Source organism: Grampus griseus (assembly GCF_964374135.1).
Source record: "Grampus griseus genome assembly, chromosome: 3".
NCBI classification, from domain to species: domain Eukaryota; kingdom Metazoa; phylum Chordata; class Mammalia; order Artiodactyla; family Delphinidae; genus Grampus; species Grampus griseus.
In genome coordinates this window covers 87490062-87513758 of record NC_139019.1, presented here as the reverse complement: position 1 = coordinate 87513758, position 23697 = coordinate 87490062, and the positions used below count along the sequence as shown (strand labels likewise).

Here is a 23697-nt window from a genome sequence, read left to right as displayed (position 1 = left end):
TTCCACCCTCTATCTTAAAATATGCCAGAATGCCATAAAGATAGCACCAGTCTTAACTGTATCAACATTGTGCAATGCCTGGATTCCCCCAGAGATATTGGCTATAAATTGATGGAACCCCAAAAACCTTTAAGGATGGAAGAGGTTTCTTAACTTTTCCTATTTCAAAATAACTACATTTTTTTTTTCCATTGAAGAATGACTAAACTGCTGAATTAGGAAGTCTTACCTTTAAATTTTCCCCTTCCCTTTCTTTCTAGCATTTCCTTCAGTCCTGAAACATGACTCTTTTCAGTTGATTTTCAGTAGATATAGAGACAGTGATATGCTTTTTCTGCTGCTGGGTATGAACATTAATATCAGCCATAGCAGCAAAAATAAATAGTAGTTGATCTATCAAGGTTATAAGTATTATGGGTATCATTTTATAATAATGTGGCTTTCTGATTAGATCTTTTAACTTTTCTAACACATAATTTGCACTTAATAAAACCTTGTTGAAATAAATAAATCAGAAATAGCTTAGAATCTTTTTTTCTGCTTCTTACATACTCGGAGGCACGCTTAGAAAAAGTTAGCTCAAGTTATTATATAATGGTTTAGTGTAGCTGCGGTAAAAGGATGGATCAACGGCTAAAATTAAAAACAAGACTTTTGGATAAATGTATCTGAAATATTAAAGCCAGAACCAAGTTTATCCAAATGTGTTAGTTTGGTTTCCTCTCCCCTGCCCCCTTGCTTTGGAAAAACATTTAACCATTTTGTTTCTTAGTAACTTAAGGAAAATGTGCATTTAAAAAAATACTGCAGGCTTTATTCTATTTGAAAAACATTTTTAAAGTTCTCTAAGAAACATTCAAATTACATTAAACATGTTTTTCTATATAAATAAAGGAACAAAATATTCCCGTAAGAGCTGGTTTGTGATGGTCACTCCTAAATATGTTAGAAAATATTATTTTGCTGTTGTATTACTCCTTTTTCAGTGCTGACTCCTACTTACTCTCCAGTTAGGAAACCTACCTAATGCTAGAGACTGTCAGGGAAAGGTGGTCCAGACAGAATCAGCAGATGACAACATCTGCTCCCCCTCTTCCAAAGGTGTAACACCTCTGTTGGCAGAGATGTAAACCCATAGAATTTACGTTTCAATAACATCTCAGGCCACTTATTGTGGTACATCTTATTAAAAACAAACAAACCAACCACTCTTCTCATTGTGTAATCTTTCACTATCTCTGTGTGACAAAATGGGCATCAGTTTTCCACTGTTTAAGTAGCAGCTACCTAAATTAATCTTGGATTCACTAATCAGATTTTGGCTTTCCAGAGAATAACATTTGGTAAGTGAGAACTTAATGAATATCCCAAGAGAATTGTAACTGGTGGAGCTGGTGACATTTTGCATGTCACTCCTAGTCTTTGCCCCTGAGACATATTGTGTTTTGAGTGAACACTTTAGCATTTTAATTGCAAGTCATCCTTTTAAAAAAATCTCTCTTGCAGTGAACATCTCTTTTATGAGATTATCTTTAGATGTTTGCATGAAAAATTGACTTAAGCATACATTTGATACTGTGCTGTTAAAGGGATGGAATAGAAGAACGTTTACAAGAAAGTGTACCATGAAATACAAAGGGTGCTTAACGTATCAATATGATGCCATGTATCACTTTCTCGAAATAGGCTTTCATTTGTCATTATGTACGTTTCTTTAAGTTAAAGATAAAAATAACCACTGAATGCTATGTAATGTTAAGGTGTCGTGTTACTAAAAAAAGTACCTATGAATGGAATGTTTATAAATGAAATTATATTCACATATAACGGGAAAGGTACTGTTAGTAAATTCTTGAATTGATTCATCTTGTAAATGTTTAACTGTAAATTTATCTTTTTTTAACATAGAAATCTGTTATATAGTGCACATTCTGAAAGCAGGGTATACCTATAAATCATGTCCATTCATTTGCTGCACTGGGATTAGACTATACGTCAGTAAAACTCGATTTGGGGCTTTAGAAAAATCAATCAAATATCAATATTCTTTGTGTAAGATGCCAAATTGTGTTTTGGTGACCTCTGCTATCATTTAAATGACCCGTATATGAGTTAGTCAGGATGAGCTTTTGTAGCACAGAATTGGACCAAGTTTGCTCCCTTGTTTCTCTCTTTAGATCTTGTAAATCCTTTTTATTCCTTTTCGTGTGTGTGTGTGTGTGTGTGTGTGTGTGTGTGTATGTGTGTGTGTGTGTGTGTTGCAGGCTCTTCTGCTTTTACCCACTTACAATCTATATAACACAGAGTGGCTTGTTGGTTTGTCTAGTTTCAGGAAACGATGAAAATTAAGTTCTATTTCTAAAACCCCCAAATAGATCACTTTTATGATGTGTTTGTATTTAAGGAGTTTTAACGTTTGATCTACGTGTTTATTCGACTTTAAACGTACTTAGCTCTCCGTTGCACTTATTTGCCAATTACTTCATAGCACTGTTCATACTTTTTGTTTTAAATCTGTAGGGTTGTTTTTGTCTTGTTGCATTTTTTCTTCTGCTTGAAGATATATCTATTATTCAAATATAAAAGTGACTTAGGAAAGAACATCCTAAAGTTTATTTAGAAATTCACCAAGCCACATACTAATGCATCTCTAATGGGGACATTTCTTTTCACACCTCTAAGGTGATTGAGCCTGTCCTTTAAAGTGAGATTTGCAAACCAGTGTCTGGCAGCTCCAATTAGCTTCATTTGGATTTGAAACACATCACAAACAGTAACAAGGTCTCCTAGGACACTCCTCTTTGCAAGCAATGTAGTCATATTTCCTCATTAGTTCTTTTCAATTGTCACTAATGCCATGTTCCAGCTTTTGAGTTGGAGACAAAAAACATAAAAATTTGGTATGTATGTAGAATGGCCATTGTTTTCTATAATTCAAGGCTCTTTTGAATTCCTTTGATAGTTTTGAAGCTTACACAGCTTAATTCATTAACCTTTACCCTTCACATAAATCAGGTTACCAGGAATCTATTGCTAGGGAGACAGATTTTTCCCTCCACTGAAACTAAGTAATGCCTTCTCTTTTTTTAAAAAAAACAAACCCTATATTGATCACAAAAGTACCTTTTTACTGTTTTTCATATTTCATCAAATGTTTTAGGTGCATTTTAGAACGTTATCAAAAGCAAGTGAGCATAAAACCACATTATTATAAAAAATAATTCTGGACGCTTTGGACACTTTGGAGCAGGTTTTCTGGCCCTTTTCACTGTTCTAACGGAGTTTATACATATATGTACTCAACAGCTGTTACTCAGGAATTTACAGTGGTTGCAATTTTTTAATTCTCTTCAGAACCCTGCCAAAACATAAAAGCAAGAAAATAATCTGAGGGGAGGCAATTCAGAATGAACTAAAATATATTTAAATGAACCTAGGACATTTCATTTGGATAAATTTTTCATATAGGCCCTCATTTTTATAAAGAATGATGATGTGGGACTTCGAAGAAGATAGCGGTTGTTCTGTGGTTTCATGCAGGTGAAAATAGAATGTATGTCTTCTGATTCTTTATTCACTCTTGTTAAAACATGTCTCCTCTTGTTTCTCAGAACTCAGAAAGGTGGTTTAGTACGCTTGTGTTTGATGTTCATGGGCTACTTTAACAATATTTGATATTCTGCATTTTTCCACTATGCCATATTCCTATATTATGAATTTGTTCTTAATAATCTTACAGATTATTACTTTCCCTAAGGATATTGTTCTTTTCCCAAGTTTCTTAATTCCTTAGGTTGCATGCATGAAATAGAAAATCTTCGAATGCACTGACCCATAGAAAATGTTGGTCATATGGTATTCTGAGGTTTATCCTTAGGGATGGTGGGGACGGGTAGGGGGATAATGGGAAGATTTTGAATTCTGGATTCTGAGTTTAGGAATTCATGGCTTACCCCTAGGGACAAAACTATAATTAATCACTGAGATTAATGCATATTCTCCTATTTGATATCTGTGAATAGGAGAGGGGATGGAGAAGCAAAGGTTTTAAATGTGGTCTTTGGTTCTTTCACTCTCCTCACAGACCATGACTTTGCAAACATTCCTCCCATTTTTGGGTATCATTTTTAATACCCCTTAAAAATTTACATGAATACCTGTAGTCAAGGTGTAAATAATTACTAAGCCTTGTTTGTTGCCTGCATACAGTCTATGCAGTGAACTGGGAAATTCTCTGATGTTAATACACTAAAGGCCACAACTAAAGCCAAGACTCTTGAAACAGAGTAGATTTAGAGTAAATGTGGTCAACAGACTTGTGTTAGGGTACCTCCTGTAAATATATTCTAGAATGGACTCTAAAAGTTTTAGAAGGAAAGGACAGTCACCAGCGTGGTCTCTCATCATGACTTGCTATCACTACAAGCTGCCTGGGAAACTAGGTAGGCCTAGACGAATCACAGGACTTAAGACACTAGCCAGGGACCTGATGTGGGGTTCCATTTTCACCAATTTGCAGTAACAGGATAATATAAACCACTTCCATCTCAAAAAAACAGCTATTTTACCTATTTATTTGAACCACTCAATTTTGTGTGTTAATATGATATTGAGTTTCAGTCCAGGTTCACAGAACTTGGGACTTCTCAAATATCACATCCATGAAATATGTGATATTTAAATTAAAAAAATAATTTTTGCCAAAAATCTTCCAGGGAATACTTTTTTTTCCTCCATGAATTCCTATTTGCGGAATAGTTTTACGTTGTGCATAACTTCTAGCACACTGGCTGTGATTACAGGGTAATTAAAAGTATTTGGAAAACCTTATGTGACTGAACTTTTTTCTTTTTGCGGTATGCGGGCCCTCCACCACTGCGGCGCCTCCCGCTGCGGAGCACAGGCTCCGGACGCGCAGGCCCAGCGGCCACGGCCCACAGGTCCAGCCGCTCCGCGGCACGTGGGATCCTCCCGGACCGGGGCACGAACCCGTGTCTCTTGCATTGGTAGGCGGGCTCCCAACCACCGCGCCACCAGGGAAGCCCGTGACTGGACTTTTAAAAACAGAGCAAGTGCTTGCTTCGGCAGCACATACACTAAAATTGGAATGATACAGAGAAGATTAGCATGGTCCCTGCGCAAGGATGACACACAAATTCATGAAGCGTTCCTTATTTTTTAAATAATTAATTAATTAATTTAAAAAACATTTAAACAAAAGAACAAAAATCCTAGGTGATCCTTTGTAAAAGCAAAGTGCTTTTCTCTTATGTTTCTCTTTTTTTTCCTCTAAAAGATATGTACTGTACTGTTTTTTATTTCTTAATCACATGTTTTCTCTTGGCTATTGCCCCTTGAGTAAGCTAAATATATGTGTAATATCTATTCATAACTTTCTCTGCCATGTAGGGAGGAAACCTGATGCTCAAGGCCTTTCATCAGTTTTAGGACAGTTTTTATCCAGTGATTGATTATCTGATTTTATGTGAATACCGGTTTTTGTTGCCTATGAAATAGCATTTGATCTGGCTTGTACACTGAAATCAATTTGTGTTTGCTGTCTGTAGTCTGCTCTGTGTGTCTTTAATGTTCTCGTGTGCTTGTAGCATACCTATTAATATAGAATCAAGTGGCAGGAACACAAATAGAATATTGTATTTGCTTAGAGTTTTTCCATAATCAGATGTAAAATCAGGTGTTTTGAACTATTTGAAAAGACCATGAGAACAAAATAAATGATATGAACATTATTTCTGCACTAACTTATTTCATTTTGTGGTGGTCATACAAAATGTTGGATCTGCTAACTTTTTTGGTAGGTAATGGAGGAGGACAGAGAGCTATGCATATTCGATACAGTAGAAAGTAGACTTTTTATTAACTATTTATAATATAATCATCTAGGACCTTTATTTTATCCTTAGTATGTGAAAATTAGTTTTTAAAGTCATATGTAAAACATGGTTGTTGCCTGTAATGTTTTATTTTCCCTTTTTTTATGGCTTTATTCAAATATTACAGTAAAGCAAAATGACACGGAATTAGGTTTAAAAATTTCCCTTCATAATAACCTGTATCAATCATAATTACATTGTTACTGTTTTAAGTTTTCTGTTGTAACCATGGAAGAGCTTACCCATTTTTATCATATACCTTTTTTTTTTTAAATAGCCAAAAAAATGTCTATTCAGTTATTCTGAGGAACTTAGAAATGTTTATCATTCCATTAAAACAATATTCTATAAAAATATTTTTAAAAGAAAAATATGTCTTCTCTATAATTAATTTAACCTTCAGTAATAAATTATGTGAAGTAAAATTGTATAAAATTTCCTGACATTTTATGAAGATACTTACAAATAAGCCAGACAGCAAATAAAATATCTGGAAGACAGAGATGGATACTCAGTAATTTTTTGATGGATTACACACATAGGTATCAAATTACTTGATCCTTACTTTCTAGAAAAGGTTAATGACTCTTTTTGCTTTTACCCTTTTACTTAACTGTTATTTATAAAGATTAAAACAGGAGCTGCATTGAAGGATGCATCTGCCAATGTGTCAGTTTGACTGTACAGGTTTTTCTGATAATTCAGGGGACTGAGCCACACTGTTAATCATTGTTTTCAAAGTTCATTCAATTCTGTACTACATGTTCCACTACGGCCATTAGAGCAGAGTACACCATTCAAAAACCTTTTAACTGAAATGAAACCAGAAAAGACTTTAAATCTTACATATCTATATCTATATTATGAATATGGCCTATATGTATGCAACAATTCATTTAAAATGTTAAGAGTAAAACATTTTAAAGTAAAAGATTTTAAAGTTCTTATGTGTACGATTTTTCTTTCATCTTTAATCAGTGTTACAGATTTTGAAAACATTTTTATTTTGAATAAAATTTCACAAAATGTGTACTTCAGTGTTATCAAAGTCCATCATTAATAATTAAACAATGAGCAATATTACCATTCTTTTATAATAACCATCTGTCTATATTCTACACTTTAATTACATTATTTTTTATGTAAATAACATATGTTCATTATATAGCACATGTTTACTAATCCTTTATTACCAAACGTAACACTACTCTTACAGGAATATCTCTCTTTCATCACTTTGGTTTTAAAAGATGTGCTAGTCATAAATGTATTTAATTAAAGTCATTTAGGTATTAGAACACTTGAGTTTAAAGCAGGGAATATAATACCTTTTCCTGAAACACCTTGAAAGAGGTTTGTTGAAAGGAGAGAGCTGTGGCATTCATCAAACGCTGACCTCTTCCTGTTACAGTCCTGGCCAAACTCTTGCTAATTTAACTTGAAACGCATTAGTGTAACTCACCATTTTTTGTATGTGTTTTAGGTGTGTGGAGGTCATTGCAAAGGAAGGACAAAACCTGAAAGAGCTGTATTTGGTGTCCTGTAAAATCACAGATTATGGTATGTAATGAGCCATTGTCCTAATCATTTTCAAGAATAAAAAGGTACAAGATCTTTGAAAGCTTTTTTAAAAGAAATCAAAAGCTACTAACTCATAGAGACTATGAGTTTTATCTTTACTTGTAGTCTCTGATCACACCCCCCCCGAATCAAGAAATCATGAAAATGGAACCAGAGTAAAAATGAACATGTATATCAGTTTATCACCACATGTAATCATACACACATATGTGCACATGCACATACACACTCACATAGGATTAAAAAGTATGGCTAAAATTGCTGTATGATGAAAATAAATACTAGGATAATTACATATTTGATATAATAAATATAAAGTAAATATTACATTGAGTTGATTTGCTTAATGTCATGTAAAATGCATTCTTGTGCCATTCCAAATGCCAACCTTCTTAATGCCTTAAATTCTTTAAAACGCTGGAAACTTCCAATAGGAAGTTCAGATATACAGGAAGTAAAGGGTATACATTTGTTTGTAAGAGTTTAAATTATCTTAATTTTAAATATCCCTTTAAAGTGGAGAAAAGCAAGTTGTTTTTTAAAAATATGAAAAGTATGAAATCATCCTATTGGAGTAATAAAGAAAAGTAAGCTAGCCTTTCCTTTTTCATTCAGCTTTATATATTTTTTCCTATTAATTTGCATATGTAATCTAAATACAGCGTTTTAACTAATTATTTGGCTTTATGGGAGACTAAAATGGCTTCCATTTTTCTTTTCTGATTTTTAAATTTGTTCCTTTAAACTGGAGAATATGCTTTCTGCCTTGAAGGGAACTAATAATACATTACGTTTTTTATTGTTAACTCCAACATATGCTAATAACCGACTCCAATCCTAAGATGTCATACTGACCATCTGCCCTGGGTGGGAGAGTTGTATTTTATCAGCTACTAAATTCATCCTTTGGAAAAATTCTGTGGAAGCTGTAACAAAAAATAACATAAAGGATTTGGCTTGAAAACCCTAATTTCTTTTCAAAGTTTATTTTTTGAGAATGGTAAATGTCTTACATGGATTTATCTATAATGTTTCTGGGTTGTTGTCTTTTTCCTAATTACACCATGAGAAAGGAGTGTTTTGATATATTTTCTTTTTACTTGTAGTTTGTTTTCTGGTTTGGCATATTAGATTGCCACTTAGATACAGTAACTCTAAAACCTCCAATATCTCCCTATTGTCTAGGCTTTAGAGTGTTCTCTCTGCCCAACACAGGGCATATCCTCCATACCTGTAGATTTGTTAATTAACTAGTACATTCATACGTTGCAAACTCTTTACTTGGCATTCAAGATCCTTTACCATTAGTCTCCTACCTGCCCCTCCAACCTTACTTCATATTTCTCCCTTTTACCTGTTTGCTGTCAATGTCAGATTGCTAATTGCCAGGAGAGCTATGGATTAAGTTCCTTAGAACTCTTCAAGGTCCTGCAGTGAAAAATGTTGCTAAAGTTACACTCTGTCCCAGTACCAGTTAAGTTAGCCAGTGCAAAGAAGTGTTCCAGAAGATACGGAAAAGAGAAAAAGCTTTGGACTTGGGACAGATCTGGGATCGAGTTCTGTTTTCATTCCTTGTTCTTTGGCCTTAGGGAAGTTCCTTTGCGTCTCTGAGGCTGTTTCCTCATTTGTGAATTGACTTCATGCTCCTGTGTGTACCTGGTACCTAGTCTAATGATTAGCACAATGTATACTGCTGAGAAAAATTGCTTTCCTACAGGAGTGGGACAGAGAAAAGATTCACACAAAATTCTTCTACCTCCTTTCCTTTCCTTGGAAGGAAGGAAGGTTTATTGCTATTGTTTATTGCTATTGTTTAGTGATATTCTCAGGTTCTGATATTTTGAGATCTCAGGACTTTTTTTCTCCTGATGAGGTGAAAACAGTTAGAACTTTGCCCATGTGGTTTGCATTTATTCCTATCTCTGAATTATTTAGGTCAGCGGTTCTCAACCCTCTCTGCACATTAGGATCACCTGGGGAGTTTCTAAAGCATTCAGATGCCTGAACCTTACACAAGACTAATTAAATCAGAATTTCTAGGAGGTGGTGCCCAGGCAATAAAACCTGTCTAAGTGTTGTCAATGTCAGCCAAAGTTGAGAACCACTGATCTAGTCTAGTTGAGAGGAAGTAGAAGTGAAAATTTTGAGGACTTCCTTACTCCACCCAGACATGAAATCTATCACGGTTTTTTTCATACCTCAGTCCCTCCAGCTTTCAAGCTCTCTGCCCCACCTAGTCTCTCTTCCTTCTTCCGTGAGGTTTTAGGTGTTCTAAGGATTTGTGATGAAAGTCTCTGTGCATCTGTTGGTTCTGTTTTTTCAAAATGTTTGGGCACAGTTGAGGATGAGGGGGAAAGGTCAATAGTTTATGAGATTTTACTATAATTGCTACTTGATTTTAAAATTAAAAGAAGTTACTAAACACTCAGCTCAGTGCATCTTTTTGCCTCTGGTACCATGCCAATAACACGTGAACAATTTTTGTCAAAAAGACAGCAAGAAAGATTCTTCATTGTAACCAGAGAAACGGTATGTTATTGGAGGTCATTGCTCTACTAGGGGAGGCTGTGATCCCTTGCCCTGTGTTAATTATAAATTTTAAGAAGGAAAAGCAGATGCTTTCTTCCTTCTTTAACTGGATAATTAAAGACATACTCTGTGGGACTTTTTGATTTTTGAGGCTACTTAGAAATTGTAAAATTTGATGTACACCTGATACCAGGGGAATTTCATCCTTCAAGAGACTACTCCCTAATTCTGCTTCCTATTGCTTTGCTCGTATTCTAGCTAGTCTTCTCCTCACCTCCTTTTTCTTTGGTGCTGTGTTCGTACATGCATTCAGTACTGTATCCTGAGATTTTTGAAGTGTTTTTGCAGGATGCATTGATTCAGAAACAGCAGCTCTCCTGGCTTATCATTTGTAATTTTTCTCAAGATTCTCACAGTTGTTGAGTGTAGTATTATAGTACTTAGCAACACCTGCCCAGGCTGTTAGGAAGCTATGTTCATTTTTTTAAAATTAATTTATTTATTTTTGGCTGCATTGGGTCTTTGTTGTGGTGCATGGGCTTCTCATTGCGGTGGCTTCTCTTGTTGTGGAGCACGGGCTCTAGGCGCACAGGCTTCAGTAGTTGTGGCACACAGGCTTAGTTGCTCCGCAGCATGTGGGATCTTCCCGACCAGGGCTCAAACCCATGTCCCCTGCATTGGCAGGCGAGTTCTTAACCACTGCGCAACCAGGGAAGCCCAGTTATGTTCATTTTAATTGATATATGATACAGTTGTCATGAAGAAAACTATCATTCTAATAGTTTTCTTATTCCCCAGATTGAACATAGATCTTTATGGTAAAGGATAACAATTATAAACAAATCAATAATTCAGGCACAGCTAAATGGAAAATACAGTCTTGGGAAATTGCTCCCTAAAGAGAAATCTAATATTGTCACTCTTCTGTCACTAAACAAATAAATGTTATAGGTAGTATCGTGGGGAAAAAACTCAAACTGAGAGAAGTAGGTTAGAATTCGCCTCTTCTTCTTTTTTTTTTTTTTTTCCTGTACGCGGGCCTCTCACTGCTGTGGCCTCTCCCGCCGCGGAGCACAGGCTCCGGACGCGCAGGCTCAGCGGCCATGGCCCACGGGCCCAGCCGCCCCGCGGCACGCGGGATCCTCCCGGACCGGGGCACGAACCTACGTCCCCTGCATCGGCAGGCGGACTCTCAACCACTGCGCCACCAGGGAAGCCCCGCCTCTTCTTTTCTTTGTGACCTTGAGCAAGTTACTTAACCTCTTAGTTTTGTCATCTGTTAAGCACATGATAATACACACCATAAAAGGTAGTGGAAATGAATATAAAACATCTGTGTTGTGCCTGGTGGCATAGTGGACACTCACTAAGTGGCAGTTTTTATAATTATAGAATCATCTCTTTTTCTGAAGAAGAATTAGCCCTCCTCCTCCAAGTGTGGCTTTCTGTTTATGGGAATCATTATTTAGAAGTTTGACCTGTATTAGTCTATACATGCCTAGTTGACTTCCACACCTAAGCTATCTAAACCAGATTCTTATTAGCGGCGAATAAAAAGAAATATGCAAAAAAAAAAAAAACAAAAAGAAATATGCAGCAAAAAGTATAAAATCTTTAATTTGTCTCCCTATCTTAGGTTTCTTCCCTATCTCTTCTCTATGTTACCTTCATTTTTGTTTGGATAATTTTCTCTTGGCTTCCCGTATGCTTTTGTTTTTTGTTCTTATAATAATTTATCAACTAATAATTTCCAGCCAACCTTTCTGCTCACCTTCAAACACTTTTCTGTTGAAAATTCTCCTCCTTCAGAACAGTGTATCCTTAGAATTAAAGGGAAAACAACTTGTATCACTCAAGCCTACAGAGGTCAGAGCCAGTCTTACTCCAGCTGCAAGGCATAGAACATGTGGTATAGTAAATGGGATGGATGAATAAAGCCCGTATCTCCATTAGCATCTCCGTAGTGAAGGTTACCAGTGTGACCCTGTGTCAGGGAGCAGTTGTAAAAAGGACCCAGGTTCCTTTCTGGGTTGTTATCACATTTCCTTTGACTTTATTTAGCACTCCTCAGGGCCCTTGAAATACACTCTAGAGGATATCTTTTTGCTTCCCATCTCAAGTTGTCAAATAACCTTTTAATTAAAGAGGACTGTAAACACTCAACTACTGACATCGATGTCTGGGGCCTACAAGTCTCTGACAACCCACAGGCTCATCTGGGCCGCTCCACATTCTCCCGTCACTCCTGCAGGCCCTGGGGCTGCTCTCTGAGGACAGTCTTTGACTGCCCCTTACTCTGCTTGCCAATGCGCTTCTGCCTGATCTGGGCCTTTTAAACCTAACCCCAAGGCTTGCCATAAAAGCTTTTGGATTGCTCTGGGCAAAAGGTCTTCCAAGACAAGGAGGTCATTTGTTCCAGTGGTTATCATGTGAGATGTCATTTCAGTTGGTCTGCCACACGACAGACGTGATGTATATTCATTCTGTTAACAAATATTGATTTAGTACCTACTATGTGCTGGGCTCTGTGCTAGAGGCAGGACATGTAGTTTCTGCATTCCTGGAGCTTTCACCCTGTTGGGATCCAGAGGACAGGGCTGGCCTGCTTATTAAAAAAAAAGAGAAAAAACAGGTAATGCATCTTCTTCCAGACAAGAAGAATGGCAGGGAGTGCCAGCAGCCATAAATCTTTGCTTTGGTCTAACCCATGCCTCACCCCAGCCTTGTTGGCCTTCTGACGCTATTGAAAGATTAATAAGTTGTACATTCGCTACCTCTTCTTGGAATACCAGACCTCTTTAGCTATTAGTTAATCCAAATTGGGATCTGGGATACATTTTCAAAATAAGCACACTGAAGAAACAAAAAGAGATCCCAAGAAGCATTCTGGGTTATACTAGTATCAGGAGTGTTTCTTTTTTTTTTTTTTTTCTTGCCAAACCAACACTGATATATTATTCAAGAAAAAAATCTTATACCAAAAATAATTTTGCTCTTTCTTACACCATCTTATTTTTCATATTATTAGGTATGCATTACATACAGTGATGTTCCATTTAATATTTAATTCTTGGTTCTTTTCCTTTTATGTTTTGTTTCATTTTCAAATTGTATTTCAGACTGCTCCAAGGTTGCTGGGTAAGATTCAACTCCTTTTGTCAGCAGGAATAACTCTAATAGTTGTAAAGTGACAGAGAAGAACTTTAGAAAATACAGTTGCAAGTCAAAAAGAATGTCTTATTGTTTACTGTTGATTATTCACTTTCTCTCCATTCTGTCATTTAAATATAGATAGCTTTTATTGTTTCTAACAAAATAGTACTAAATTGCTAAATCTTCTACTGTTGCAAATTCACCTTGTTTTTATGCCCATCTTAAAAGTTATTTCTCTCCACTTCTAATTCTTTCATTCCTGGAATTCCTCACTATTGTATTTATGTGTCTACTGTTATACTTAGCAAGTGTTATTTTCTCTTTTTTCTTTCTTTTCAGTAATTGTCATGATTTTTAACCAAAAAATTGGTATTTAATTATAACTGTTTTCTAAATGCTTTTTTTTTTTTTTCCGCTCAACAGCAAAGAAATTGTTGACTTTCTTCCCTATTTCCTAGGTCATCCTAAGCCTGCAGCTATATAACCCTGAAATAAAAGACTGAACAATAACCATGCTTATCATAATAGACTTTTCATAATAGACTTTCATCTCAAATGTATTGAGAAGCACTTCCTTTTTTTTTTTTTTTGCGGTACACGGGCCTCTCACTGTTGTGGCCTCTCCCGTTGCGGAGCATAGGCTCCGGACGCGCAGGCTCAGCGGCCACGGCTCACGGGCCCAGCTGCTCCGCGGCATGTGGGATCTTCCCGGACCGGGGCACGAACCCGTGTCCTATGCATCGGCAGGTGGACTGTCAACCACTGAGCCACCAGGGAAGCCCGAGAAGCACTTCTTAAGACGTTTGGGTTTTTTTTAATAAATTTATTTATTTTATTTATTTATTTTTGGCTGCATTGGGTGTCCGTTGCTGCGCGTGGGCTTTCCTCTAGTTGCAGGAAGCGGGGACTACTCTTCATTGCGGTGTGCAGACTTCTCATTGCAGTGGCTTCTCATGTTGCGGAGCACGGGCTCTAGGCACGCGGGCTTCAGTAGTTGTGGCTCACGGGCTCTAGAGCACAGGCTCAGTAGTTGTGGTTCACGGGCTTGGTTGCTCCGTGGCATGTGAGATCTTCCCAGACCAGGGCTCGAACCCCTGTCCCCTGCATTGACAGGCGGATTCTTAACCACTGCGCCACCAGGGAAGCCCTTAAGACATTTATTTTAAGAAAAGTCTCCCATAACCAATTCAAAGGCCATCTCTAGCTTCCTATATAATAGGGTTCTTTTTTTTTGATTAAGGAATCTTCTAACTTACATGTAAAAGACGAATGGACCGGTTTCTGTGCTTGCCCCTGAACTTTCTTACACCTCCAAATACATGAATATTGTTGCTGCAAATTATTTAGTTTATTAATTTTTATAGCCAAATACTCAATTTCCATATACAACCGAATCACTAGCTAAAATATTAACTTTCCCACTTTCCTTCTCTCAACTGCTTTTAGCATTTCTAAAATAGAGTGTTTGATTTTAGTATTAATTAGCTGTTTTAGTGTTAATCTTATGAAGGAGTCCTGTTACAGATAAAAGAAATTTATCCCAAATCACATGAAAAGTAATTTTTTGGAGTTCCTATTTTTAACCCCCACTGCTTAGTACCCTTAAGTATGCAGACTAAGCATTTGTTTTCCTTGAAATATGCTGTAATATAAATAGTGTCATTATTGACCATTATCAGTATTGTATCAGCAATGAGTAGATCTAAAGGGGACTACAATAAACACCAAGATAACTGCAATAATACTAAATTTCTAGTATCCCACAAAATAAACAATCTTCTAATGTTTAAAACTTCTTAAAAATAGAAATTTTGAGTGGTAGTGAGTCCTCTATTACAAGAGTTATTCACACCGAGACAATCTCTCGAAAAGAATATGGAAAGATGGAAGCACTAGGTAAGGAATTGACGTACATAATGTTTAAATTTCTTTCTAATCCTGGGATTTATACTGGACCAGTTCCATTTTTGTTTCATTCAGCAAATGTTTACTGTATGTGTGCTAGCTGGGTGCTGAGGAGAATACAGAGATGGGTGAGAAGTATATACGCTTATATAGAGAAAGAAGACATAAGCAGTGAAAATGTTTTCCAACATATTAAGCAACATGATGGTGTCAATTTTTTTTTTTTAACAAATAGGCCCTACAAGATGTAGGGGCTCAGGAGGACAAGGTCATAAGAGGCTGAAATCTTTGGGGAAGGATTTTTGTTGGAGGAGGCATGGGAGGACAGATATGAGAAGCAAGGGCATTTGAGGTAGTACAGCCTTAGGAAAGACTCAGAGCAAGAGCAGGTGTCTGAATGGATGAGTTTGTATGCATTGGTTAATCTAAAGAAAGAGCAGAAATCATCCAAAGTGATTACGTGCACACACAGGCAAATTTTGAAGAAACCTTATGAAAATATTCTAGTTGAAAATTCAGGGTAAGTTCCAACTTTCATCTAGACTTTTCCTGTCTTATTCACCATTCCCATGGTAACAACTTCACTTAACATATATAAAAGGAAACACTACTTTGGGTTTTAACTACTAATCAAGTACCCAGTTCAATTGACAGAAGTCAAGTGTACATTTTCATAATAATATAATAGAATAGTTACCATTTATTGGATATTTTCTGTGGGGCATTATTCATTTAATCCCCTTAGATATGGACTGTTAGTATTCAAGCCTAGAGATGTGGAAACTGCGGCTAGGAAACCCTCAGGTTCACACTGTCTGTGAATAACCATATGGTATAGATTCAGTGTTAAATATCTCTTGGATAACCACTCATAGGTCAGTGATATACTTAGTAGTATTTATTACTAGAAAGCTTTGTTGGATTTTCCCGGTTGTCAAAGCTTAAACAAAGGAAACTGAATCCCATGATAACCATGTTTGTCCATCTGTGTGTAAAAAAACAATGTCGCAAAGCAGCTACCCCATGAGATCTAATTATATAGTTATAGAACTTAATAGATTTAATGTGCTTATTCACTATAACTTTGTTGTGCTGCCACCAAATATCAGTTATATTCTATGATTAAACATTCCCTAGCTGGAAGATAGAGACTCTCATTGATATTGTGTATTCATGTATTCAATAAATGTTTTCTTAATTATTTCAAAACTGTATATAATTCTTCATGAGTTAAAATTTTTTCCTATACTCTCCTTCTAAATTATTACCAAAAGCTTATGAAGGAAGCAGAAATATTACTTTTTTAATAGATGAGAAAATTGAGCCCAGACAGGTTTTAATTAATTAACAAAACTGGAACTATAATCTCCTCACTCCAAATCGTTTACTGGATTATGTGCAGATAACTTCTTAAATTTCTCTGCTTTTCATATAGAAATAATTTCTTCATTTAAATGATCCTTTAAAAGCAATTTTAGTTAATGCCAAATGACATGTTTCATAGCATTTTTTTAACATCTTTATTGGAGTATAATTGCTTTACAATGGTGTGTTAGTTTCTGCTTTATAACAAAGTGAATCAGCTATACATATATCCCATATCTCCTCCCTCTTGTATCTCCCTCCCATCTTCCCTATCCCACCCCGCTAGATGGTCACAAAGCACCGAGCTGATCTCCCTGTGCTATGCAGCTGCTTCCCACTACCTATCTATTTTACATATGGTAGTATGTATAAGTCCATGCCACTCTCTCACTTTGTCCCAGGTTACCCTTCCCCCTCCCCGTGTCCTCAAGTCTATTCTGTACATCTGCGTCTTTATTCCTGTCCTGCCCCTAGGTTCTTCAGAACCATGGTCTTGTTTATGGTTTCCTTTGCTGTGTAAAAGCTTTTAAGTTTCATTAGGTCCCATTTGTTTATTTTTGTTTTTATTTCCATTTCTCTAAGAGGTGGGTCAAAAAGGATCTTGCTGTGATTTATGGCAAAGAGTGTTCTGCCTATGTTTTCCTCTAAGAGTTTGATAGTTTTTGGCCTTACATTTAGGTCTTTAATCCATTTTGAGTTTATTTTTGTATGTGGTGTTAGGGAGTGATCTAGTTTCATTCTTTTTCATGTAGCTGTCCAATTTTCCCAGCATCACCTATTGAAGAGGCTGTCTTTTCTCCACTGTATATTCTTGCCTCCTTTATCAAAAATAAAGTGACCATATGTGTGTGGGTTTATCTCTGGGCTTTCTATCCTGTTCCATTGATCTATATTTCTGTTTTTGTGCCAGTACCATACTGTCTTGATTATTGTAGCTTTGTAGTATAGTCTGAAGTCCAGGAGCCTGATTCCTCTAGCTCCGTTTTTCTTCTCAATATTGCTTTGGCTATTCAGGGTCTTTTGTGTTTCCACATACAAATTGTGAAATTTTTTGTTCTAGTTCTGTGAAAAATGCCATTGGTAGTTTGATAGGGATTGTATTGAATCTGTAGATTGCTTTGGGTAGTATAGTCATTTTCACAATGTTGATTCTTCCAATCCAAGAACATGGTATATCTCTCCATCTGTTTGTATCATCTTTAATTTCTTTCATCAGTGTCTTATAGTTTTCTGCATACAGGTCTTTTGTCTCCTTAGGTAGGTTTATTCCTAGGTATTTTATTCCATTTTTTTAAAGTACAGATATTTCTAAAGATACACAGTTGTACCATTCTCAAAAACATAAGCAATTGTTCTCTTCTTTAAGTTCTTCCTTAAACCTGGGCTCAGAAGTTCCCGGGGCCTCAGAGTCATCACCTGCATCAGGTGCCCCTTACTTTTCTTCCCTTAGGAGAGCCTCTTCCGAGAATGTCCTCTGAGAAGTCAAAATTGAATCTCTCTTCAATGTGGCTTTGCTCTCTGCCTCCTTTATGCTGTTTAGCATCAGTGCTCCTCATTTTCTGAAATATCATGAGAAGTAGGAGCCGAAAGGGGGTAAAAACCCAAGGGCTGCATCTCTTCCTTCTAAAGCAGTAAATTATATCTACAAGTGCTCTCTTAGGGTCTCACCTTCTCTTTAAGATAATTTAAGATAATTATGCCCTCCCCAGCTGTGTGTTTGACTAAATCTCCTTCACTATTTACTGGTTAATTAGCCTACTTAAGACACTTGGCATCTGATTTATTTTGGGGAAAAAAAAAACAACGGAAAAGCAAAACAAAACAAACGTCCACCAAGTTTCCGATTAGAAAATGATAGTAATGCTCATAGCAAAATATAAATTAAACATTAAACTAGGGCTTCCCTGGTGGTGCAGTGGTTGAGAGTCCGCGTGCTGATGCAGGGGACATGGGTTCGTGCCCGAGTCCGGGAAGATCCCACATGCCGCGGAGCGGCTGGGCCCGTGAGCCATGGCCACTGAGCCTGCACGTCCGGAGCCTGTGCTCTGCAGCGCGAGAGGCCACAACAGTGAGAGGCCCGCGTAACGCAAAAAAACAAAACAAAACAAAACAAAAAAAACATTAAACTAATTGATTTTACTGTATGTCTTTCACAAATTAGTCTCACATTGTTATATCCATTAACACTGGTAGGATTAAACCTTACCAGAAGTTCTTTCTCTTTTTATTAGCAGGATTTCCTTATTATTAAGAGCAACTTTCCTTTATTGACTTCTTGGTTTACTTGAGTTCAATTTATATAGGAAAGGAAGGAATGATACTTTCTCTTTATTTACCAGTTTTTAAAATGCTAATTTCATTTCCATTATTCTTCCAAGGTGACCAATGAGGTGTTGTTGTTGCTTTTGTTTAAGTATTATTATAAACTCAATAATCCATTGCAGTTATTTTTAAATTGATAACTCAAATTGTCCTATCTTTTGGTAGTACAAGCTTCTTCAAAATGGTTCCCCTGTCCATTTGACATAGACTGATTATGTCAAGATATGCCCGGCTCATCTTGTGCATTTCATGCTGGAGACATGGCATCAGCCGTTTTTCTAAAGAACTTTGGTTCTTGAATGAATTAGGCTTTTTAAAAAAATGTATCTTCGAAGTCTATGCTGCTCTCTGAATCTTACATCACAGTATTTTCTGTATTTTAAGCCTCCAGCTTAAAACCTATTTTAGATCTCATCACAAGTCCAACTTTTCCATTACAACTCAGTAACATCAGCCCCCTGGGTTTTAGAGAATCCTCATTTAGGGATTCTCAACACACTAGAAATTTCTAGTTCCTTACACAGGCATACCTCATTTTATTTTGCTTTGCCTTATTGCACTTTGTAAATACTGCGATATTTACAAATTGGAGGTTTGTGGCAACCCTATGTCGAACAAGTCTATTGGCACCATTTCTCCAACACATTTGCTCATTTTGTGTCTGTGTGTTGCATTTTGGTAATTCTCAGAATGTTTCAAACTTTCCCTTTATTACTTTATTTCTTATTGTGATCTGTGATCAGTAATCTTTGACGTTCTACTATGACTCACTGAAAGCTCAGATGATGGTTAGCATTTTTTAGCAATAAAGTATATTTTAATTAAGTTATCTACCTTGGTTTTTTTAAACATAATGCTATTGCACACATAATAGACTACATTATAGTATAAACATAACCTTTATACGCACTGGGAAACCAAAAAATTCGTGTGACGTGCTTTATTGCAATATTCACTTTATTGTGGTGGTGTGGAACCTACCCTGCAATAGCTCCGAGGTATGCCTGTATCCAACACTCTCTTAATTCTACCCACATTTTCTGCTTTTGGAGAAATTAGGAGTGGAACTTGGGAAGGAGAGGTACTTTTACATTTTAGCTACCCCATCAATTTTCTGGGGATTTCCTTCTAATTTTGTCTCAGATATTCTGCATTTGTTTTAAGTAAGTCCTAAAATATGACCTCTTGGACCCATTTGGAAATACGTAGAAAAGTGTTCAGACTGTATGGTGTTACATAATCTTATTCAGGGCTTTTAAACTTCCTTGTTCTACTGTGAAAAATACATTTTGCATTTAAAGTGCTTGTTGGATGTTCACTAAAGTTATTTCATCGCTTACTAGAGTGACTAGCAGTTTGTAAAACACTGCTCTATTTCATCTCCTTCAAAGTATAAATAAAAACTAGACCTCTCAGTCAGTGACCTGCTTAAGAGCAGGAAACTGGTGGATTTCCTTGATACAAAATGGACACTGTTCTTGAGGTAGAAGGTGCCAACCTTCCCAAGCTCATCAAATCCAGTGTGTTGATCTTATTATCTATGAAATAAGGAGTTAATATTCCTTTCCTCTCATATCTTTGGGAGTAAGAGAATCGAATAGATTCCCTTTATGATTTCACTTTAGGATAGATATTAAATGGAACTTTCACTTGAGGCAGAAAGGTAGTTTGGTTAATTTAATTTCCTAATTAAGTCAAACTTACTTTTAACTTGAATATGAAACTATTCATTTTAGCCCATATCCTAAAACATTGCCTTGGCTTTTTAAGACTCAGTCAATGAGAATTTGTCTGTCAAATGTTTTCCTTTTCTTGGGTTTATCTGCATGACATTAAATAAATAGTTTGAACTTTTCAACTTTTCAAACAGTTGTGTTGAGTTTGATGTGACTGATCCAGCCTATGTGCCTCTGTATGCAGTGCATGCCCAATGCCTGAAAGCAACTTGTCTTTCATTGAGAATGACTGAGTATGGGCAGAGAAAAGGAGATTTTAAAAATTAGAAATAAGAAGTAAACAAAAAAGTTCTCTCTGTCTTCAGGGAGTTATGGTACTCTTCTATTTTATATATATTAATATGTATGGCTTTTTTAAATGAACTACCTTCATACTGGTATAATGTAAATTTTGCTTGCCAAAAATATTTTATATGGTAAATAATTCTTAGAAGCGGAAAAAAAAAGTATGTAGAAAACTAGCTAAGTAATGTTTGATGAGTGATACTTGTAATATATTTTTAATCATCTCTATCACTTTCTTAGGTTAAATTTCCCATTTTCTTTCTTTCTATTATCTCTTTCCTCACATACGGCTCTAGGAGCTTCTCCAAGAAAGCAGTTTTGCTTTGAAGATATTTCACTTCCTCTCATAAAGGATTCTTCTGTTCTTTTAGATTTGAAATCACAATAATGCCCTCATAGGATCCAGCCCCTTCTTCTGCCCTCTGTTTGAGAATCTTTCTGAAGTCGGCCTTGGAAAGTCAGATTTGGAGATTTGAAGTCCAGAGGTGCTTCTCTGGGGTACTGAGGATGAGACAGTCATGCAGGAAGCAGCTCATGACCAAGACAAAACCATCTAGAATAACACTTTCTGAACATACTTGAGGAGAATATATTTGAAATTTTAAATCATTTATATCCTATAGTAACCAAAAACTTCTTTTAAATGAATGAGAATACAGTAATCTCCTTATTCATGATTTCAGTTACCCACAGTCAACCTTGGTCCAAAAATATTAAGTGGAAAATTCCAGAAATAAAGTTTGTAAGTTTTAAATTTTGTGCCTTTCTGAGTAGCGTGATGAAATCTTGCACTGTCCCACTCCATCCCACCCAGGAGGTGAATTATCCCTTTGCCCAGTGTGTCCAGGTTGCTTACTGTACCCACCCATTAGTCATAGTAGCCCTTTCAGTCCTCAGATGATTATTGGAGTATAACAGTGCTTGTGTTCAAGGAACTCTTATTTTACTTAATAATGGCCCCAAAGTAGCAAGAGTAGTGATGATGGCAATTTGGATACTCTGTTACTGTGCCTAAAATAATAAATTAAACTTTATCATAGGCATGTATGTATAGGAAAAAACATAGTATATGTAAGGTTCGGTGCTATCCAAGGTTTCAGCATCCTCTGGGGGTCTTGGAACGAATCACCCACAGATAAGGAGGGACTACTGTTATATCTATGTATTGATAATAGCACATACATATTACAATAGTATATATATGATATATATACATATATATCAGAATAAATAAGATTCAAGCCAATTTTGAACAGCAGTAAGGAACTTAACATTTCAGCTCTACAAAATAAATGAAGAGTTTGAAATTCAATCAGTCCTATTTTATGTTGAGGCAAATGTACTTGGCTTTTCATGAGAATCATACCTTCTGCACTAGTTTACATAAGAAATTGGGTGAAATCCTCTAAAACATTCGTTTTCAACTTCGGGATTACAACACACCTTGCAATCAAGGTTTGCAAAGGATTTTCTTTCTAAAAAATTAGAAATTAGAACAGATTCAGTGACTTCTTCTTTTCACTCACTTGGACTCTGATAATTTCTTCTTGAGTGGCAGAAAGAGAGATAAGTTTAGCAGGCATGCTGAAATTTGCACATAATTTGTGGCTTCTTTGTTGTCAGAGCATTCGGTGTGGTACTTACCAGTATACCATTACTAATTATTTACATGCTTACAAAATATATTATTGTGAAGGCCAGTCCTTTACTCCACATAGGCATATTCTCCTAAAATTTACTTCCACAGTATTTTGGGCTTAGAGCAAATTCAGGGAATGTGCATGAGTATGTGCTACACATGTCAGTATTATCCATCACATTCATCAATCTGTGGAGGAAAACATGGATTCTAGAGCTGGGGGCACTGAGGACAAACAGGGCACCAAACACAGTACAAACCTGGAGAAAGATCCCCCACCCACCCACAAATTATGCAGAAAGGCAAATTATGTGGAAAAAGCCTTTCAATAATTATACCGCTTTTCTCACATAGCTCATACTTCATCTTTTCATTAAACAGAATGTTGATTTGAAATCTAGTCTCTCAAATATATGAAAACATAGAATTTTTAACTTTTTATTCAAGAAAATGATTTTTATTTTTAATAGCCTATATAGCATATACCTTTAAATTAGTTATTTTAAGATACAGCATTTAAATTAGATGCCTACTGTAATTTCTTAAGGTTTCCTAATATATCACAAGCCTCTTTAAAACAAGTTTTACATGCAGTGGGCTCTACAAATATTTACCTCGTCTTTTTCAACTTCAGGAAACCAGTTGAAAATTTTAGAATTAGACTTTGGAGCTGTGTAGTGTGTTTTCAGACTATTACAAGTCTATCCAAATCTACGACCTGCTAGGCAAGATCGAATCCCTTCCAGCTTGTGATTGTAATATATGATTTGTGCGGACTTGAGTCTGTCTCACAGATGCATTTAGTATTTTCTGAACCGAGTTTCTGTTCTGTGCCAAGCAGGTTTCTAACTGTGCGTGTTCAGTCCACTGATTGACTGACTGAGAGCTAAATTATGCTCGCTAACACATACTCAATTCCCAACTAACTACTACAGAAAAGATGGACTCCAGGCCCAAAATTGGACCCTCACTAACAAAGCCTGCTTTCTGCCGCTAGTAATACTCACACAGTGAATGAAAATTCAGTGACCTATATTCTTCCATTTAAACCCTTAAAAATTTAAATTAAAACTTTGTCAACAGTAATTCTACCATACTGAGGCAAAAAGAGCGTTCCCTGCAGTCTGGCAGCACTAAATGTAATTCATAACTATCAAAAATCCGTTTTCTCTGCATAACTTTTAAGAACGCTCCTGATGTCTTGAAAATTCCATGCAATTTTCTTTAAAAGTTGGTTTGGAACGCCACTGTGCATCTTGAAGCCCACATACAGTGAGTTAAATTATAG

The 23697-nt window shown here is 36.2% G+C and overlaps 1 protein-coding gene across 1 annotated transcript in view; it reads left to right on the top strand.

The window, feature by feature from the left end:
* Positions 1–23697, top strand: part of FBXL17 (F-box and leucine rich repeat protein 17) — a 478619-nt gene that overhangs the window by 309241 nt on the left and 145681 nt on the right. The window contains exon 7 of the mRNA XM_082650228.1: positions 7378–7454. Within this exon, the coding sequence (XP_082506354.1) occupies positions 7378–7454 (77 nt within the window). The remainder of the gene's footprint in view (positions 1–7377; positions 7455–23697) is intronic.